We start from the raw sequence: 19,256 nt of genomic DNA, 5'->3' as shown, positions 1-19,256 counted from the left end.
CATCTCTCTCTACCACCTTGCAGCTTGAATTGCCTTTGCAGTTTGCCACATACGCGTTTCACTTCTATCATTGACATAAGAGATTTATTTATTTGCTGGTTCACTGCCCAAATGGCTGCCACGGCGAAGGCCGGGCCAAGCTGAAGCCAGGAGCTTCATGTGGGTGTCTCAAGGGGGTACAGGGGCCCGAGTACTTGGACCATGTTCCACTGCTTTTCCAGGCACATTAGCAGGGAGCTGAATTGGAAGTGAAACAGCTGGGACACAAAACAGTGCTCATATGGATGGGAGGGATGTTGGTATATTGGTGGCAATCTGGTGGCTTAACCAGCTGTGCTATAACACTGGGCCCCTGCAACACGTTTTGAAAGGCAGCTATGTTATAGCCAGAAGGGGAAAAACAGTGGTTCTTTGCCTTAAGGGTAGAAACCGGGAAGTGAATACAATGAAAGCCAAAGTGAGTTGTTTAGCTAAACAGCATTGCTTTTGTGGCAATTCTGCTTTTGTTGAAAGGGAAGAGTAAGAAAAGGAAGTACAATTATGGACCACACCAACCCATCCTAAGAAGATCACCTGTGTCCCTTAAGAGCAAAAGGAACTTGAGTCCCTGTGAGTCCCAAGGGTGTACCTCCCGGCACCCCAAATCACCACAGCATCACTGCTGCTCCCTGTACACCCTCACACTTCTTGGCATATCCTCCTGACTCATGGTGAGGACCCAGAGATCTGATCCCATATCTGATCCCATTGTGACCCGGAAGTAAAACTGTTGTTCCTGCCCCAACAGATAGGCAACCTTAAGCATCTTGCTGGTGAAGCTCATTGTGGTAGGGAGGCCCCGTGCTGCTGCTTCTGTTTAAGATATATTTATTGATTTTTATTCAAAAGGTGGAGTTACAGAAAGAAAAGGAAGGAGAGACAGAGAGAGATCATCTGTCCATTGGTTTACTCTCCAAATGGCCACAATGGCCAGAGAGGAACCAATCTGAAGCCAGGAGTCAGGAACTTCTTGCTCTAACCATGTGGGTTCAGGGGCCCAAGGACTTGAGCCATCCTCCACTGTTTTCCCAAGTGCATTAGCGGGAGTTGGATGAGAAGCAGAGCAGCCAGGACTTGAACTGCAGCCCATATTGAATGTTGATGCCATAAATGAAAACTTAGCCTACTCTTGTGGTGCCAACCCCACCCCTGTGCTTCTAATAAAAGGACTAAGGTGGGACTCTTGGAGACAGGCAATACACTAAAACCTCAATTGCAAACAACTCTTCTGTCAAACTCCATTTTACCATCTGGTTTGAGTCCATCAGTTGGCTGTCTAGGAACCTAATCCCTCCAAGTGAAACGCAAGTCTTGTTTCGTTACTCCTTGTGGACAAAAGGAGCATTGGATTCTCTGGGAGACAACCTGACATACCTACATCTCCTCTTGAAAAATCTGATGAGATTTTTTTCTTGCTTTTTTTTTTTTTCAGATTTATTTATTTTTATTGGAGAGATCATATTCACGGAGGTAGGAGAGACAGAGAAAAATCTTCCATCCACTGGTTCATTCCCTCAAATTGCTGTATTGGTTGCAGCTGACCCAACCTGAAGTCAGGAACCAGGAGCTTCTTCCTGGCCTTACACATGGATGCAGGATCCCAAGGCTTTGGGCTGTCCTCCACTGCCTTCCGAGTCCACAAGCAGCAAGCTGGATGGAAGGTCGAGCACCCAGGATGCGAACTGGTGACCGTACAGGATCCTGGCATATGCAAGGTGAGGATTTAGCTACTGAGTCATTGCACAGGGCCCCTGATGAAATTGTAAAAATTAAAAGCAGAGAGTCTAAGAGTTTGAATGTGAGTTTGATATGTTCCCAAGGATAAACACCTGTACCAAACACTTGGTCCTGAGTTGGCTGGTGTTGAGCTGACAGAATCAGGAAGAAGGAGCCAGCATTATGGCTCAGGGGGTTATGGATCAGAGATGCCGGCACTCCATATTAGAGCATGAGTTCAAGTCCCAGCTGCTCCACTTCTACACCAGCTTCCAGTAATGCACCTGAGAAGGCAACAGACCATGGCCCAAATATGGGAGATCCAAACGGAATTCTGGAAGCTCCTTGCTTTGGCCTTGGACCAGTTCCAGCTGATGTGGCCATTTGAAGACTAGATCAGTGGATAGAAGATTTTTCTCTTTTTCTCATCAAGCATTTCAAATAAACAAATCAATTTATTTTTTTAAAAAGATTTTTATTGGAAAGTCAGATATACAGAAAGGAGGAGAGACAGAGAGGAAGATCTTCCGTCCGATGGTTCACTCCCCAAATGGCTGCAACGGCTGGAGCTGAGCTGATCCAAAGCCTGGAGCCAGGAGCTTCTTCTGGGTATCCCACATGGGTACAGGGTCCTAAATCTTTGGGCCATCCTCAACTGCTTTCCCAGGCCACAAGCAAGGAGCTGGATGGGAAGTGAAGCAGCCGGGATTAGAACCGGCACCCATATGGGATCCTGGGCATATCAAGGCGAGGACTTTAACCACTACACTATCACGCCAGGCGCAATAAATCAATTAACAGGGAAAAAAAGAGCAAACTGGCAGGAGGTGGGGCTCACATTAGGTAATTAGATCATTACAGTCTTGCCCTCAGAAGGCAATACTGCTGGTCTGATAAGTGAGTTTGTTCCTCTGGGAGTAGGTCCTTACAGGTGTTGACTACGGTCTGCACATGGATGTTTGTTTTCTGGTTCTGCAGCACGTGTGCCCCATTCCAGGGGACCCTTCACCAAAGGCTGAGCAGTTGGGGCCAGCCTCCACCAGAGCTCAATAAACTTCTTCTCTGTATGAGTATTCAACCTTGGGAACTGTGGCATAGAAGCAGAAAACGGACCACAACGTGACTAAAATTCACAGATTATGGACCCACCTTGGCAACTCTTCTAAAAAGGTTTTGGAAATGGAAGCCATTGGGCAGCGGGGAGGAACGCCCACCTGAGACATCACATCATGCTAGGTAGACACTGAGTCACTGCGCACAGACCTTTCACCCCTTCCGGCCTCGCTCTCCAGTCTTACAATACGTTCTTGGGTGTCACAGTCATTTCCTGTCACACTCATTTCCGTGTACTTTCTTTGTGCTGTGCTCTCAGCTGCTGCTCCCCAACCTTAAGGGGTGGGTACCTTGTCATGTCCACTTTTTAAAAAAAGACTTATTTATTTTTATTGGAAAGACACATATACAGAGAGGAGGAGAGACACAGAGAAAAGATCTTCCCTTCAATGATTTATTCCCCAAGTGGCCGCAACAACCGTTGCTGCGCTGATCCAAAGCCAGGAGCCAGGAGCTCTTCCAGGTCTCCCACGGGAGCGCAGGATTCCAAAGCTTGGGGCTGTCCTCGACTGCTTTCCCAGGCCACAAACAGACAGCTGGATGGGGAATGGGGCTGCTGGGATTAGAACTGGCACCCATGTGGGACCCCAGAGTGTGAATGGGGAGGACTTTAGCTGCTAGGCTACCGTGCCAGATCTGTCATGTCCATTTTACAGAGGAGAATGCCAAGACTCAGCAATCATGAGCCTGATAAGTGGCAGAGTCAGGGCTGTTTACACGGCACATGCAGCTGCACTACACCATTACCATTTCCTGTGACTTAAAAGGAAAAGTATTCTGGAGCTGGCCTTGTGTCACAATGAGTTAAGCAGGTTCTAGGCCCAGCTGCTCCACTTCTGATCCAGCTCCTTGCAGATGCACCAACACTGCTATGTAGAGGAACCAGAATATTTAGAAATAAAATCATGGGCTTTCATCCTTTTTCAAAAAAGGGTTTATTTGAAAGAGTGACACAGAAAAGGAGAGAGAGAGAGAGATCATCCACTCGCTGATTCTGTCCCCAAAAGGCTGCAAAACCTTGCACTGGCTCAAGCCAAAGACAGAAGCCAGAACTCCATCTGGGCCTCCTGTGTGGGTGGCAACAAGCGAACATCCTGTCTCTCAGATGCATCAGTAGGAAACCGAATCAGAATTGGAGTAGCCAGGTCTTGAACCCTAACACCGGCCCCTTCTTTTAATGTCCACATTTATATTCACAATGGCAGTTCATGGGCACAGGAGCCCACACACTTGGGCTGTTTTCTGTTGCTTTTGCAGGTGCATGGTCAGGGAGCCAGACTGGAAGTGGTGCAGGGAGAGCTCTGACCAGGAACCTGAAGTATAAATAGAACAGTACATCTGTGCATGCATAGTCCCCTTGCAGTGTGGATGTGGTAAGCGCTTACGTGTGGTCACTTGAATATTCTTTCATCACAATTGGCAGTATGGTGTGTGTTCTTCTCCCTCTGTTTTTGCTTTTCTATTGGTATATATTAGAGATAATTTCTCACAGGTTTTTTGTTGTTGTTGTTGTTTCATTTTTTGCTTAAAATTTGAGAGCTAGAGCCAAAGCTGGGACTTGAGCGCTATCCAAGTCGCTCATGTAGGTGACAGGAATGACTCGGGCCAACACTGCTGCTTACCTGGATCTGCAGTTCTGGAGAGCTGGAGTCAGGGGCCAGAAGAGGATACTCAACCCAGGGGCTCTGATGTGGACACTTGAAGTCTTGACCCCTAAGCTAAATGCCTACTCTGTCATCAATGGCTGTCTTTTTTTTTTTTTCAAGGCTGGCAAATTGTTCCAGGTACCTATTGTTCTAACAAATTACCCCACATCCTAATGGCTTAAAATTAGAGGAGCCATTTTATTTATTATATTTCAAGTTCCTGGGAGGTGATTGAACCCAGGAGGTCCTTGCTTGGGGTCTCTCATGCAGCCACAGTCAGGGTCGCTGTTGGAGAGCTAGCAATTGTTGTACTCATGGTTAAGTGGATCCTCAGCTGGTGATGGGCTGGTTCACATAGCCTTTCTGGGTGTGGAAGTTTTCTCACAGAACAGAGGTTGGGGAACAAGCATTCAAAGAAACAAAGTTCAAGGTGCTAGCTTCTCAAAAGAGAGAACAGAAAATGATACATTGTCACTTCCACTGTATTCTTTTGGCCCTGGAGTTACAGAACCCACATTCACTGAAAAAAGGCATAGAGTGCACCTTTCAGTGGGAGACTTGTCAAACAACATTGGAGAGAGAGAGAGAGACAGACAGACAGACAGATAAATCTTCCATCCATTGGAGCACTCCGCAGGTAAGTACAATAGCCCAAGGTTGAGCTGTGCTAAATGGAAGTCAGGAGCCCAGACCCTCCATCCCAGGAGAGTGGCAGGGGCTCACCTGAGCCATCATTTGTCGCCTCCCAGGATAAGAAGCAGAGCAGCCGAGACACACACTGGTATTCCAGTAGGGGACACAGGCCATTTCAAGTAGCTTAACCTACTGCACCACAATTATTTCCTCAGGTTTGTGCGATTGGTGGGTGATGCGGGGCAGGGGGTACAGGCGGTAGATCCATCTTCCAGCTGCTGATTTACTCCTCAAATACTGGGGCTGGGCCACGCTGAAACTGGAAAGCTGGAATTCCACCTGAGCTGGCAGGAACGCAAATACTTGAGTCCATCAACTGCAGCCTCCCGCAGTGCACGTTCCCAAGAATCTGGAGTTAGGAGCCTACCCAAGATATAAACCCAAGACATACAATGTGGGGAGCAGGCATCACAAGCAGCCTGGGAACCGCTGGTCCCAATCCTACCCCTCCATGTGCATCAATCATGTACCACAACTTACTGAACTAGACATTCATTGTTTCCTTCAAACACACTTATTGTTTCAATGAGGTTACTTCAAACTCTTTATGGAATCGCGGAATCAAAAGGTGAGTTTATTTGGTGCAAAAATTCTGAAATCCAGGCCCTTAAAAAAATTTTTTTTTGACATCCCTTATATGCATGGACTTCAAGTTTGGTTTTGCTCCCACACTTATATTTTAATTCTTTTTTTTTTTTTTTCTTTCCTAGGGACTTCTTGGAGCTCCCACTTGCCTGCCAGGTACAAGGCCAGCAGGCAAGAAAACAAAACAAAACAAACCCAGAAGAAAACAAAAACAAATCCACAATCAAACGGAGCTTACATTTCAATGGGGAACGAGGGGAGCGCCATTCATCAGCAAATTCAAACGCCTGTTAGAAAGTGGTGAGTGTAGGACTGGTCGTGGGGGCGGGGTGGATGGGGACTGCAGAGTTAGGGTTTGCTTTTGAAATGGTGGGAGAAGGCGGCTGGAAAAAGTACCCTGCGAGCAGAGACCTGGACCGGGGAGAGTAAGGGCATTGCCAGGAGAGGGCACAGCGCGTGTACCGCCCTGGGGGCTGGAGGACCTGCAGGAACAGCCCCCAGCCGCCCGAGCAGATTCCAGGGGCCTGGGGGGAGGGTGGGAAGGTATGTCTTAACTGTATCCCCGGGATTCTGATACTGGCACCCTTCTGGGTTTCCATCAGCCACATCCCTGCAACAGCCGCTTCGTTTTTCTCTTCAGTTGTAAAGGGTCTCGGGGGTGGCGTCGCAACACCCCATTCCACCGCTGCTCAGTACGTGCCGGACCGGAGCTCCGTGCGCCTCCGCTTCCATTTTATGCCCATTTCCGTTCTTTCTCTTTTCAGTTTGTCTTCCCCTGCTTAACTCCTGGGTTTTGTTCCCCATCCTCGCCCCTTTCTTTGCCGACGAAGCTTGTCTCCAGCTGCCCTCACGACGGGCACAGGTCCCTTGCACACGTCTGCCAACCCGAGGGCGAGCCCCGTAAGCGAGCGTGCGTGGGTCCCCCCTGCCCTGCGCAACTGACCACACGCAGCTCTGCACCCGCGGCTGTCTCCCGCCGGTAGCCAGACCCGGAGGCTCAGCGGAGCAAGTTTGCGCATCCGGGAGAGCGGCCATGGGATGGAAGGGAAGTGAGGCTGGTGTGCGGGACTCGGCTGGAGAATGGGCAGGTGTCAGGTGTGGACCTGCTCCGCGACCCGGCAGTGGTCGGGCTTCCTCCAGAGCTCACCTCCTGGTCCGCACATCGCAGAGCTAGAATAGAAATGGGGGGTGGTTGTGATTTCATCCTTGCAGGCAAATCACCTGCCAAAATTGGAGAATTGCGCCTTAGCGTTTCGCTACGGTTCGCGGAGGAGAAAGAACGAAGGCGTTTGTCCCGCCGAGGTTGCCGTCGCGAGTAGGCGGAGCCCGGAAGGCAACAGGATGGCGGCGCGGGGCAGTGACAGCGAGGAGGACCTGGTCAGCTATGGCACGGGCCTGGAGCCTCTGGAAGAAGGTGAGGGCAGAATGGATCGGGAGTCGGGGCAGCAGACCGGAATTCGGCCCGAGCCCTGGCTCGCTGGAACCCAGCGAGGAGGGGGAAGGCCTATGCTGTTGGGGTACCCACGTTTTGGGGGCTCCGTGGGTGGACGCAGAGGACAGTTGGGACTGCCGTGGATCCTGGGCGCTGGGGATGGGGAAGGACACGGAGAAGCGGGGCTGCTGTGGGGACGGGCGCCCGGGATGGGGGCACACTGGAGAAGCAGGGCTGCTGTGGGGACGGGCGCCCGGGATGGGGGGACACTGCACAAGCGGGGCTGCTGTGGGGACGGGCGCCCGGGATGGGGGCACACTGGACAAGCGGGGCTGCTGTGGGGACGGACGCCGGGGATGGGGGCACGCTGGAGAAGCAGGGCTGCTGTGGGGACGGGCGCCCGGGATGGGGGGACACTGGAGAAGCGGGGCTGCTGTGGGGATGGACGCCGGAGATGGGGGGGCACAGTAGAAGGGGATGGCAGGGGCGAGGGGTAGGGGCTCCGGCTGGAGCTCCCCTGCACCGTAAGGAGTTTGGATCTTACACTAAGTATAGGAGAGTCATTGGGAGGTGACACAGGAATACACACGTATATATACACACGTGTGTGTGCATCTATTTTCCACACACTTACATTTTCTTTAAAGATATTTTTATTGGAAAGGCAGATTTACAGAGAGGAGACAGAAAGATCTTCCATCGGCTGGTTTTCTCCCCAAATTACCATGATGACTGGAGTTGAGTCGATCCAAAGCCAGGAGCCAAGAGTTTCCTATAGGTGTTCCATGTGGATGAAGGGTTCCACAGCTTTGGGCCATCCTCCGCTGCCTTCCCAGGTGTAATCAGGGAGGTGGGTGGGAAGTGGAGAAGCTGGGACACGAACCAGTGCTCATATGGGATGCTGACACTTGCAGGTGGAACATTAGCCACTTGAACCAATGTGCCGGTCCCTGACACACTTTCAGTTTTTAAAAGATACTTATATTTATTTGGAAGGCAGAGTTACACAGTGAGAGAGGGAGAAACAGAGAGGGGCCTTCCATTCACTTGTTCTCTCACCAGCTGGATGATAGTGGCCAGGGCTGGGCCAGACCAGAGCCAGGAGCTTCTTCCAGGTCTCCCATGTGCATGCAGGGACCCAGGAACGTGGACCAGCCTCTGCTGCTTGTCCCAGGTGCATGAACAGGGAGCTGAATCAGAAGTGGAGCAACTGGGACTCCCAGCTGGCTCCTCAGGTGAGATGCTGGTGTCGCCGACAGCAGCTTCACCTGTTGTCACACAATGCTGGCCCCTTAAACTTACTTATTTAAGATACACTTAGACATATTCACAGAGGGGAACTTTGATCTGCCCTGGTTTCCTTCCCCAGAGGCCCACAGTGCCCGGGGCGGCTGGAGCAGAGGGAAGCCAGGGCTGGGAATGCCATCCAGTTCTCCCAAAGGAGTGGCAGGAACCCTGTTCCTGGAGCCGTCAGTGCTGCCTCTCAAAGTGTGCCTTAACAGGAAGCTGGAGTCAGGAGTGGGAGCTGGGCATGAAACAAGGTACTCCAAGATGGACATGGGTGTCTTAACTGCTGGACCAAATGTCTACACCGATTGGAAAGGCAGATTTATAGAGAGAAGGAAATACAGAAAGACCTTCCATCTTCTGGTTCACTTCCCAAGTGGCCACAGTGGCAAGAACTGAGCTGATCTGAAGCCAGGAGCTTCTTCTGGGTCTCTCACATGGGTGCAGGGTCCCAGGGCTTAGGGCCATCCTCTACTGCCTCCCTAGGCCACAAACAGGGAGCTGCATGGGAAGTGGAGCAGCTGGGAGACTTGAGCTGGCACCCCTATGGGATCCTGGCGCTTGCAAGGTGAGGATTTAGCCACTAGGGTATCGCACTGGGCCCAGAATGTGTTGATAGATACACCTCTTTGATTTTTACAATTGTCTGGTTGGGTTTGGTAAAGAGTGAAGCAGGGAGATTGGTTGAAAGGTTTGGAGATGTTGCTGGTATGGATTGGAGACTCTGCAGTGATGGATAAGAAAGCAGTAGTCCTGGTCCAGTTGGGAGGGCCTGGAGTGCATAGCTCACCTGGCTTGCTGGTGGGATGTGGAGGCGAGGGTAGGGTGAATCAAGTGGCTTCCCATGTTTCTGGTCTGTGCCACTTACTGACTTGCTGTGGGCAGCAAAGCAGGCATGGAATGTTACCAAGAACCTGATGGCAGTGTCAGCCCAGTGGGGGAAACACAGAGGAGGCACAGTGATGTCCCACCAGAAGCTGCCTGCAGGTCTCTTGTTGGTGGGTGTCCCATCATCCCTCCCCGTCCACATCCTGCCGCTTGGTTGGCTTCTGATCGCGATTACACTCATGTGGTATTCTGGCTCTGCTTGTCCTCTATGCTTACTAAAGCTGGAGGTATCTAGTCTCCTGGACATTGCCTGTGTGTGGAAGGCTCCTCTGTCCCACACCCCGTGCTCCTGGTTCTGTAATAAATGCCCTTTGTGTCTTCTCCCCACATCCCTAGCTCCAATTTATTCATAATTCTTTCAGGTGGACCAGAGTGTGAGGAGCGTCGCTGCTGGCATGCCTGTCCCAGTACAGCTTAAGATCACAGTAGCCTTATAGGCAAGCATCTCATGTCGTGATCTTGAAGCTTCTTTCCATGGAGCTTCAAATCGAAACTCACAAAATCACAGGTTCTCATGTGCGAAATGTCTGAGGTAGACAGCAAACATCCACAGGTTAAGGGGACCTGGGAGGCAAGAGCAGTCCCTCGAAGGCCGGTTATAGCTAAGCCAGGATAGGACACAGGTCGCGTGTGCAAGGGACGTTATTACAGATGCGGTTGCAGCTCTCTGTGTCACTGTGGTGTTTCTGTCGCCTTGTGACATGTTATGTAGGTCATCAACTCTCGGGTCATGTTTTTTTTTTTTATTTCATTAAAGATTTATTTATTTTTATTGGAAAGTCAGATATACAGAGAGGGGGAGAGACAGAGAGGAAGATCTTCTGTCCGATGACTCACTCCCCAAGTGACAGAAACGGCTGATGCTGCGCTAAACTGAATCCAAAGCCGGGAACTTCCTCCAGGTCTCCCACGTGGGTGCAGGGTCCCAAGTCCGTGGTCCAACCTTGACTGCTTTCCCAGGCCACAAGCAGGGAACTGGATGGGAAGCAGGGCTGCTGGGATTAGAACCGGCACCCATATGGGATCCTGGTATGTTCAAGGCGAGGACTTTAGATGAGGGCCACCATGCTGGGCCTAGGTCTTGTATTTTTTGATGCTGCATGAAAAATATATAACAAAGTCTGATGGTATAACCAGGAAGTGGAAGGAAGGCAGAGACATTTTAATGTACTGATTTCCTTGTTTTACTTCCATTTTTAAAAAGATTTATTTTTATTGGAAAGTCAGATATACAGGGAAGAGAAGAGATAGAGAGGAAGATCTTCCATCTGTTGATTCACTCCTCAAGTGGCTACAACAGCCAGAGCTGAGCTGATCCAAAGCCAACAGCCAGGAGCCACTTCTGGGTCTCCCACACGGGTGCAGGGTCCCAAGGCTTTGGACCATTTTTGACTGCTTTCCCAGGGCACAATCAGGGAGCTGGATGGAAAGCGGGGCTGCTGGGATTAGAACCGGTGCCCTTATGGGATCCCGTTGTGTGCAAGGGCAAGACTTTAGTTGCTAGGCTACTGCGCTGAGCCCAGGCGAGGACATTTGATCATTTGATCTGTAGCCTGTTTTTACCCTTCCTCCACCCTTGGCCTAAAAAGTCCTTTAATTGTTGGATATTCAGCATTTTTTGGATATTGATATTCAGTTTTTGAAACGCTTTGAGGTTTTAAGTACACTCTGAGAACATTTTATAATATAGCCCGTGCATCATCACTTGTCTTCTTTGAAGCTGTAGTGACAGGTTAGGCAGACACTGGTCCAGGAGAGAGACACACCTTAATTAAAGCAGCTGGTCCTGATTGAGAAGTTACTTGTTAACTATTATCCAGGGGCCTAATCTGCCTGCAAGTGCCGGCATCCCACATGGGCGCCGGTTGGCAAGGCCTTTGGTGACATCCCTGGCTTGGGTACAGACTGGAGTCCTGGATTCAGCTCTGTCCTTAGTGGTAGACTTCAGGGCAGTCACTTAGAGTTCTCATCTGGTGATAAGCACGATAACACTTGTGAAAGGAAAGGATTAACTATTATTAGCGGCCGTGATTATACCCTGGCCTCTCTAAAGTGCCACTTCCTCTCTGGAGTTGTCCTGTTGCTTTGGTAGGAGATGTCGCCTTCTCATCAGGTGCCCTGGGGACCGCGGTGGCCACGCTCTTGGCCCTTATGAACTGCCGTCACAGCTTCCACTTAGTCGTCTGCGGGGCTTATCTCGCCTTCCGGATGAGCAATAGTGGAGAAAGAGATCCAGAACAGCTCCCAGCGCTCAAAGATCTGCCCTCTCTTACCTTGGTCCAGTGATTCTTGCTGTGGAGACCTTTGTGGTTGTCATGCTTGTTGGGGGAGTGGTAGTGAAGCTGCCCCTGGCCACTGGTATTATAGAGCAGGAATGATGCTAATCGTATTCACAATGCCTGGGGTACATTACAGCAGGTGCACTTGCTAAGCCAGAATAGGACACAGGTTTGAGTTGTGTGAGTGTGTTACATTTCTAAGAAATGGTGAAAATCCTGTGTTAAGGGATGCAAGTTACAATTCAGATCTTTACTATTTTATGCGTTCTTTTTCAGTTATTTGTTTGAAAGGTAGAGGCGCAGACAGAGGAGAGTCAGGGAAAGATCTTTCAGCCATTAGAATCTGTTAGAAGACTTTAGAATCTGGGTTTTGGATTGGAGTTGAAAACATGAGACAGTGTGTTGTGTTTTCATACCTGAAACTTTATGCTTGAGGTTAGCCAAAAGACCGAGAAAGCGGTGGTACCTGCAACTTTAAACCTAAGGCTGTTTTTATTTTAGCATATTTAGCTGTTTTTATTTTAACATATTCCTTTCATAAACTAGATCAATTGTATTATTTTCTAGACTATCTAAGCTAATATTGATATTGCTATACTTTAAATTGAAAGAAATGGACCACTGATTATGTTTAACAAATTGCATTTTCCGTAAATTCTAACTACCTCACTTTCTTTTTTTTTTTTTTTAACTTTTCCAGGTGAAAGACCAAAGAAACCAGTTCCCCTTCAGGATCAGAGCGTCAGGGACGAGAAAGGGAGGTATAAGAGATTTCATGGCGCCTTCAGCGGCGGCTTCTCTGCTGGCTACTTCAATACGGTTGGCTCAAAGGAAGGTACGAGTCCTACCCGGAGCTCCTGGGCTGCTAACACGAGGGATTGAAATGTTGCAGGAGCTTCTCCTTGGCTGTCTCTCTTTTTCTTTTTTGTGACTACTCTTGAAGTCTTTCAATGCACACACTGTAGTGGTTTGTGTCCTTTGAGCATCTGGAATGTTTGCTGAGGCAATTAGTGTGTTCTGTGAGTGTAACCTGCAGGTGAAAGCATCTTCCAGCACTCTGTCCGAGAGAGGTACGTTCTTACCAGATTCAGGGATGAAAAGCACTTCCTCTTTGTATCACTGTCTTGTCACGCACACAGAACCCTCACCCGTTCCCTCGTTCCCTCGGTTAATCATTGACCGCCTCACATGACTTAGCGTGTCAGATGTGACAAGTGTCGTGCAGTGGCAGCAGCTGAAGGTCGCAGGGGTGATGAGCCAGTGTAGCGTCCGAGACACGGAGAGCGTTGTAAGCCTCGGTCTCCTGATGTTGCGGACCACACGGCTGGCGACTGCATGCTCAACCTGGAGGAAAAAAAACAATTAGAAATTTCACGTTATGTGGCATAATGAACCTCATGCTGTTTAAAATAGCGTGTGTATGTAAATGTATTGATATGGAAATTTTTAATTTTTTATTATTTTTTTAAGATTTGTTTATTTGGAAAGGCAGAGTTACAGAGGACAGATACGGAGAAAGATTCTGCATCTTCTGGTTCACTCTTCAGTTGGTCACAATGGCCAGAGCTGAGCTGATCCAAAGCCAGGAGATGCAGGGGTCCAAGGACTTGAGCCATTCCCCACTGCTTTTCCAGGTCAGAGACGGGCACTAGATCAGAAGTGGAGCGGGCGGGACTAGAACTGGTGCCCGTATGGGATGCAGACACGACAGAAAGAGGCTTAATCTACTACGCCACAGCCCTGACCCAGTTGTGGGAGCTAGCACTGTGGTGCAGTGGATTGAGCTGCCACCTGCAATGCTGGCATCTCACATGGACTATGGTTCATGTCCCAGCCGTTCTGCTCATGATCCAGCTGCCTGTTAACACACCTGGGAGAGCCCTGGAAGATGATCCTAGTGCTTTGGCCTGTGCATCGACGTGGGAGACTTGGATGAAGCTCTCGCCTTCCACCTGGCCACACCCTGGCCTTTATGGTCATTAGGGAAGTGAATCAGCAGGTGGGCTCTCTCTCTCTTGCTCTCATTTTCATCTTTATGAAACCATCTTTTAAATAAATAAATCTTTAAAAAAACAGAAGGAATTTTCAGAAACATAACTGTGTTAGGACATTAAGCTACAGGACGTGGTCATTTTTTAAAGCTTTATTTATTTGAAAGACAGAGAGAGAGGGAGAAAGGAACAGAGCTCACTCCAGATGCTGGCAATAACTGAGGCTGGGCCAGGCGAGAGCCGGGGACCAGCACCTGCATGTGGGTCTCTCTAGGGATGCCAGGGACCCGAGCATCTGAGCCGTGGCCTCCCAGGTGCATTAGAAGGGGTGGAGACTGGACAAACGTGGGCGTTGAATGTAGGGTATAAGTATCCCAAGTGATACTCTGGTCACTGGGTCAGAGGTTACGCCTCGGCGTATGGGATGATTTTCTCTTCTTCCAGGTTCTCATGTGGATCCCTCAGTGTATTCACCCCATTCTCAGGACAAAGGCTGTCAGGGGTTGATAAGAAACAGATATGGGGTGATGATATCTAAATGAATGATGAGATGGCAAGTGGCTGTGTCATTATTGGGAGTTTCGAGTCTGAATATGCTACTGGATTATTGTGCTGTAAACCAGAATGGCGCCTACGGTTACAGAGTCTGAACTCATTCCTTTGTAGGATGGACGCCCTCGACCTTCGTGTCTTCACGCCAGAACCGAGCAGACAAGTCCGTTCTCGGGCCTGAGGATTTCATGGATGAAGAGGTGGGTGTCCACAGCTCCAGCTGTAGCCAGGGACCGGTGGCATGTGAGGTGGTGATTAGCATCTTTTTTTAAAGATTCACTTTATTTTTATTGGAAAGTCAGATATACACAGAAGAGGAGAGACAGAGCGGAAGATCTTCCGTCTGATGATTCACTCCCAAGCGGCTGTAATGGCTGGAGCTGAGCCAATCTGAAGCCAGGAGCCTCTTCCGGGCCTCCGAAGCGGGTGCAGGGTCCCAAGGCTTTGGGCCGTCCTTGACTGCTTTCCCGGGCCACAGGCAGGGAGCTGGATGGGAAGTGGGGCTGCTGGAATTAAAACCGGGGCCCATATGGGATCCCGGAGCATGCAAGGCGAGGACCTTAACCACTACTCCATCTCGTCGGGCCCGATAGCATCTTTTGTACCGCAGCATCCTGCATATCACTGGATGCTGGCTCACTGGTGTAGGATCTTGTGCTGGGATCAGTTTCTGAAAATCAGGAATGTAAGGCAGAAGTCATGCGGAAGCAGATGAGCCACAATTGCCCCACAAGCGTGATCTGTGCAACACTGAGCCTGCAGCTGTCCACAGTATCCCCACACACTGCAGCTGAAGTTTAGCCTTTGCCACCTTAAAACCTAGCTGTGGGCCTGGTGCAGCAGCCTAGTGGCTAAAGTCCTCACCTTGCACACTCTGGGATCCCATGTGGTTGCCAGTTCTAATCCTGGCAGCCCTGCTTCCCATCCAGCTCTCAGCTTGTGGCCTGGGAAAGCAATCGAAGATAGCCAAAAGCCTTGAGACCCTGCACCCGCATGGGAGATCTGGAGGAGGCTCCTGGCTCCTGACTCCTGTCTTCGGATCGGTGAAGCTCCGGCTGTTGCGGCCACTTGGGGAGTTCACCATTAGACGGAAGATCTTTCTCTCCGTCTCTCCTCCTCATTGTATATCTGACTTCTCCATAAAAATAAATAAATCTTAAAAAAAAAGAAAACACCTAGTTGTGGGCATGATAAAACTTGGTATCAAATACTTACATTGGCTTCCTTTGGGCTGCAGGTAAGAGGAAAGGGAGGCCTCCTTCCTGTTCCGAGTAGCATCATCTGTAAGGAAACTGATGCAGGGCACCGAGGTGTCCGCGGGGCCCGTGCCTGCCTTCCTCCGGCATCCCCTGCAGGGCAGCTTGCGCTCACACTATGCCTCCTTGTGCTACCATGAGGCTGCACTAGTTCCGGGTGGCACATCCGGGGTGACTGGGCTCTTGTTGCCTCTCACCTACATCCTACATTGTGGGTTTTCCCGCCCATGTGCTTGGGCAAGTGGTTTTACGTGACCGAGGTGGTTGTACGTGACCGAGTGGTTTTACTCCCGAAGCAGTCCCCGGGCAAGGGAAATGGGACTCAAACGACTGCTGGCTCAGCAAGGACACGAGCCACCACTCTCTGGACGTGCCTCACTGGTGCTGGGGCAGCGTTTGTGATGTGGAGCAGGGGAAGGTACGTATTGGACATCCTCAGGACTCCGCGAGGAAACAGCGTTGGATAACGGCTGTCACGGGGCAGCTGGCAGCACCTGCTCCAGCAAATGCATAAGTCTGGTTCAAGGCATGGCGCAGGAGTGGTCACAAACGCCCGTGAGCTGGGAGCCCCAGCTTTTTGCAGTCATACTATGCTCATGAACCTTGTTGAGAACACAGCCCTCACTCTTTGTCTTTCCGGCTTGCTGGTGGCCTTTGCCAGTTGAGAATGAGCTGCTCAAGTTGGGCTGCAAGGTTTGCTGGCTCTGCTGCTCCCTGGCTAAATTGTGTAGTCTTAGCTTTTTTTGTTTTATACAAGGAAATAAAGCGATGTGACATATCACATTTAACTGCCTTCCAAATAATAGTGTTTTGTGTGAATCTCTTTTTTCTTTTTGCAGGATCTCAGTGAATTTGGAATAGCACCTAAAGCGATCGTCACCACAGACGATTTTGCCTCTAAAACCAAAGATAGGATCCGAGAAAAGGCCAGGCAGTTGGCAGCCAGTGCTGCCCCTATTCCTGGAGCTACGCTGCTTGATGACCTCATATCGCCAGCAAAGTGAGAAAAATTTAATTCTGTTCTGTTCCTGGCATCATGCTTTGCATGTGTAGGGTTCTCTTACTTGGGGAGATAATTTGGCTGCAAGTAAGAGAGCCCTGCTTGGACTCAGTCCGAGTGAAAAGGAGGGCTTTGTCAGAAGGCAACTGCTTTGTGCCCAAGAGCTCCAGGCATCAGCTGTACTGTTGGTGCTCAAGGAGCCTGGAGAGCTCCCGGCAGGCCAAGTGGCTTCTCCTCAACCCCTGAGCTTCCTGATGTCTCTCCTGTCTGCCTCATCCTGCCCTCTGTTTCCATGTACCTCCTTGTTCAATTCTTGGGCACGTAACTTGATGTGGAAGCTTCAGCCCCGGATGTCTCCCCGGCCTCCTGCTCAGCAAGGGCAGCCTAGAGTCCCCATGTGCCCACTGCAAGCCCGGGAGAGGGCATCTGGTTGACTTTGCTAGGGGCCCATCAGGCTTGGCAGCTGAGCTGGGGGTGGCAGGCAGCTCTAATGTGGGCAAGGGCCTGGGGCGAGACAGGTGTGGGAGCCGGGCAGCGTCTCAGACACTGCTCATCTCGTGCCATTACTGATGCCCTCAGAAGGCATTCACGTTCCACATGTTGACATCCTAGATTATCGGTTGGTTTTGAGCTGCTAAGAAAGATGGGCTGGAAGGAAGGACAAGGAGTCGGCCCTCGAGTCAAGAGAAGGCCACGCCGGCAGAAACCAGGTACGTGCATTGAGTTTCCTGAATTCTCTTTTTTAGAAAACTTCATTCATTGATTTTATTCCTTTGAGAGGTAGAGAGACAGGCATGTTTTTCTCAAATGTCCAAAACAGCCAAGGCTGAGCCAGGTGGATGCCAGGAGACTGGAACTCTGTCCTGGGCTCCCAGGTGGGCGGCAGAGACCCATGAACTTGATCTGTCACCTTGAGCCTTCTAAGGAACACATTAGCAGAAAGCAGGGCCAGAACCTGAGCTCTGGCAGTCTTGTGAAAAGGGATGCAGGCTCCCCAAGCGGTGTCTTAACTGCTGTGTGTGCGACCACGCCATAGTTCTCATTAATTCTACAGTTCCAGAGCATGCTTCACAGTTTTGCAATTAATTTATTTGTGAAGATTTACCTTTTAGACTTATTTATTTGAAAGCATGACAGAGGGAGAGACAGAGATCTTTCATCCTCTGGTTCACTTCCCCAGTGGGCACAGTGACCACTGTGCGCCTTGCAGAGGGTGGTCAGGGCCCAAGCACTTGGTCTGTTATCTACCTCCTGCTGGCTGCATTGGCAGGAAGCTGTGCAGAATCTCCGGAACTCCAGTTGGGATTCTGGTGTGGGATGCAGGAGTCTCAAGCAGCAGCTTAACTTGCTGTACCATAGTGCCCGCCCCTAATTAATTTTTTTTTCTAAAGATTTATTTATTTTTATTGGAAAATCAGATATACAGAGAGGAAGAGAGACAGAGAGGAAGATCTTCCATCTGATGGTTCACTCCCCAAGTGGTTGCAACGGCCGGAATTGAGTCGATCCGAAGCCAGGAGCCAGTAGCCTCTTCCGGGTCTCCCACATGGGTGGGTGCATGGCCATCCCCGACCACTAGCAGGGAGCTGGATGGGAAGAGGGGCCACCAGGATTTGAACCAGTGCCCATATGGGATCTTGGTGCATGCAAGGCAAGGACTTCATCCACTAGGCTACTGCGTTGGGCCCTAGTATTTGGTTTGAAAGGCAGGTAGAGTCAGAGAGAGCTTGCATCCACCAGTTCACTACCTGGATGCCTATGGCAGCTGGGCTGGGTCATGCTGACGTCAGGGGCCTGGAACTCAGTCTGGTCCTCTCCTGTGGGTGACAGGGATCTAAGCACTTGAGCCCCAACGTGTAACCAGCAAGAAGCTGGAATTCAGCTTGGAGCTGGGACTTGAATCCAGGCACTCTGACGGGGGATGCGGGCATCTGAAGGCTCATTCCAACCACTGTGCCAGATGTTGCCTGCCCTTTGAGAATACTTTTCCTTCTTTAGATTTATTTGTTTGGAAGGCAGAGTAACTCCCCTGCCCCTTCCCCGCCACGCACACACAATCTCATCTTCCTACCAAAGCCAGGGCCCAGAACTCTAACTGATCTCCCATGCGGAGATGTCCATGTATTTGGACCATCAGGCACTGTGTTCCAAGATACGATAGCAGGAAGTTGGACCGGTAGAGGAGCTAGGACTTGAATGGATACTCCCATCTGGGATGGGGATTTACCAAATGATGGATTAATGTGCTGTGGGACAATGCCTGTTCCTACTGTGCACTTCTTCCTCTTTTTTTTTTTAAGATTTATTTATTTCAAAGACATATTTACATAGAGAGGGAGAGACAAAGAAAGATCATCTGTCTGCTGGTTTACTCCCCAGTGGCCTCAATGGCTGGAACTGAGCCAATCCAAAACGAGGAGCCCGGAGCTTCTCCCAAGTCTCCCATGTAGGTGCAGGGTCCCAGGACTTTGGACCGTCCTCTACTGCTTTCCTAGTCCATAAGCAGGGAAGTGGATGGGAAGTGGAGTAGCCGGGGCACGAACCAGCACCTCATATGAGATGCTGGTGCCTGAAGGTGAAGGATTAGCTTGTTGAGCTACCACGCTGGCCTCTTTACTGCTTCCTGCTTCATGGCTATGTATTCCTAGAAGCAAAATGGCCGTATTTAGCGGCATACGTGTATTTTAAGGCTTATAATGCTTGTTAGCTTCCAGAAGGACTGTAGTAGTTTTATTCCCACCAGTACTGTATAAAAATTCATGTTTTCAACTCCATCTAA

The 19,256-nt window shown here is 50.1% G+C and overlaps 1 protein-coding gene across 1 annotated transcript in view; it reads left to right on the top strand.

Moving 5' to 3' along the window:
• The first annotated feature begins 7,133 nt into the window (after positions 1–7,133).
• GPATCH1 (G-patch domain containing 1) overlaps positions 7,134–19,256 on the top strand; it is a 51,211-nt gene continuing 39,088 nt past the window's right edge. Inside the window, exons 1-5 of the mRNA XM_040976485.1 lie at positions 7,134–7,206; positions 12,379–12,513; positions 14,336–14,421; positions 16,317–16,477; positions 17,090–17,187. Of these exons, the coding sequence (XP_040832419.1) occupies positions 7,134–7,206; positions 12,379–12,513; positions 14,336–14,421; positions 16,317–16,477; positions 17,090–17,187 (553 nt within the window). The remainder of the gene's footprint in view (positions 7,207–12,378; positions 12,514–14,335; positions 14,422–16,316; positions 16,478–17,089; positions 17,188–19,256) is intronic.

This window comes from Ochotona curzoniae, unplaced genomic scaffold (assembly GCF_017591425.1).
Source record: "Ochotona curzoniae isolate NIBS_2020 unplaced genomic scaffold, NIBS_Ocur_1.0 contig_2699, whole genome shotgun sequence".
Taxonomy (NCBI): domain Eukaryota; kingdom Metazoa; phylum Chordata; class Mammalia; order Lagomorpha; family Ochotonidae; genus Ochotona; species Ochotona curzoniae.
Note: the sequence above shows the minus strand (reverse complement) of the source record. Positions and strands in the feature narration are given on the sequence as shown.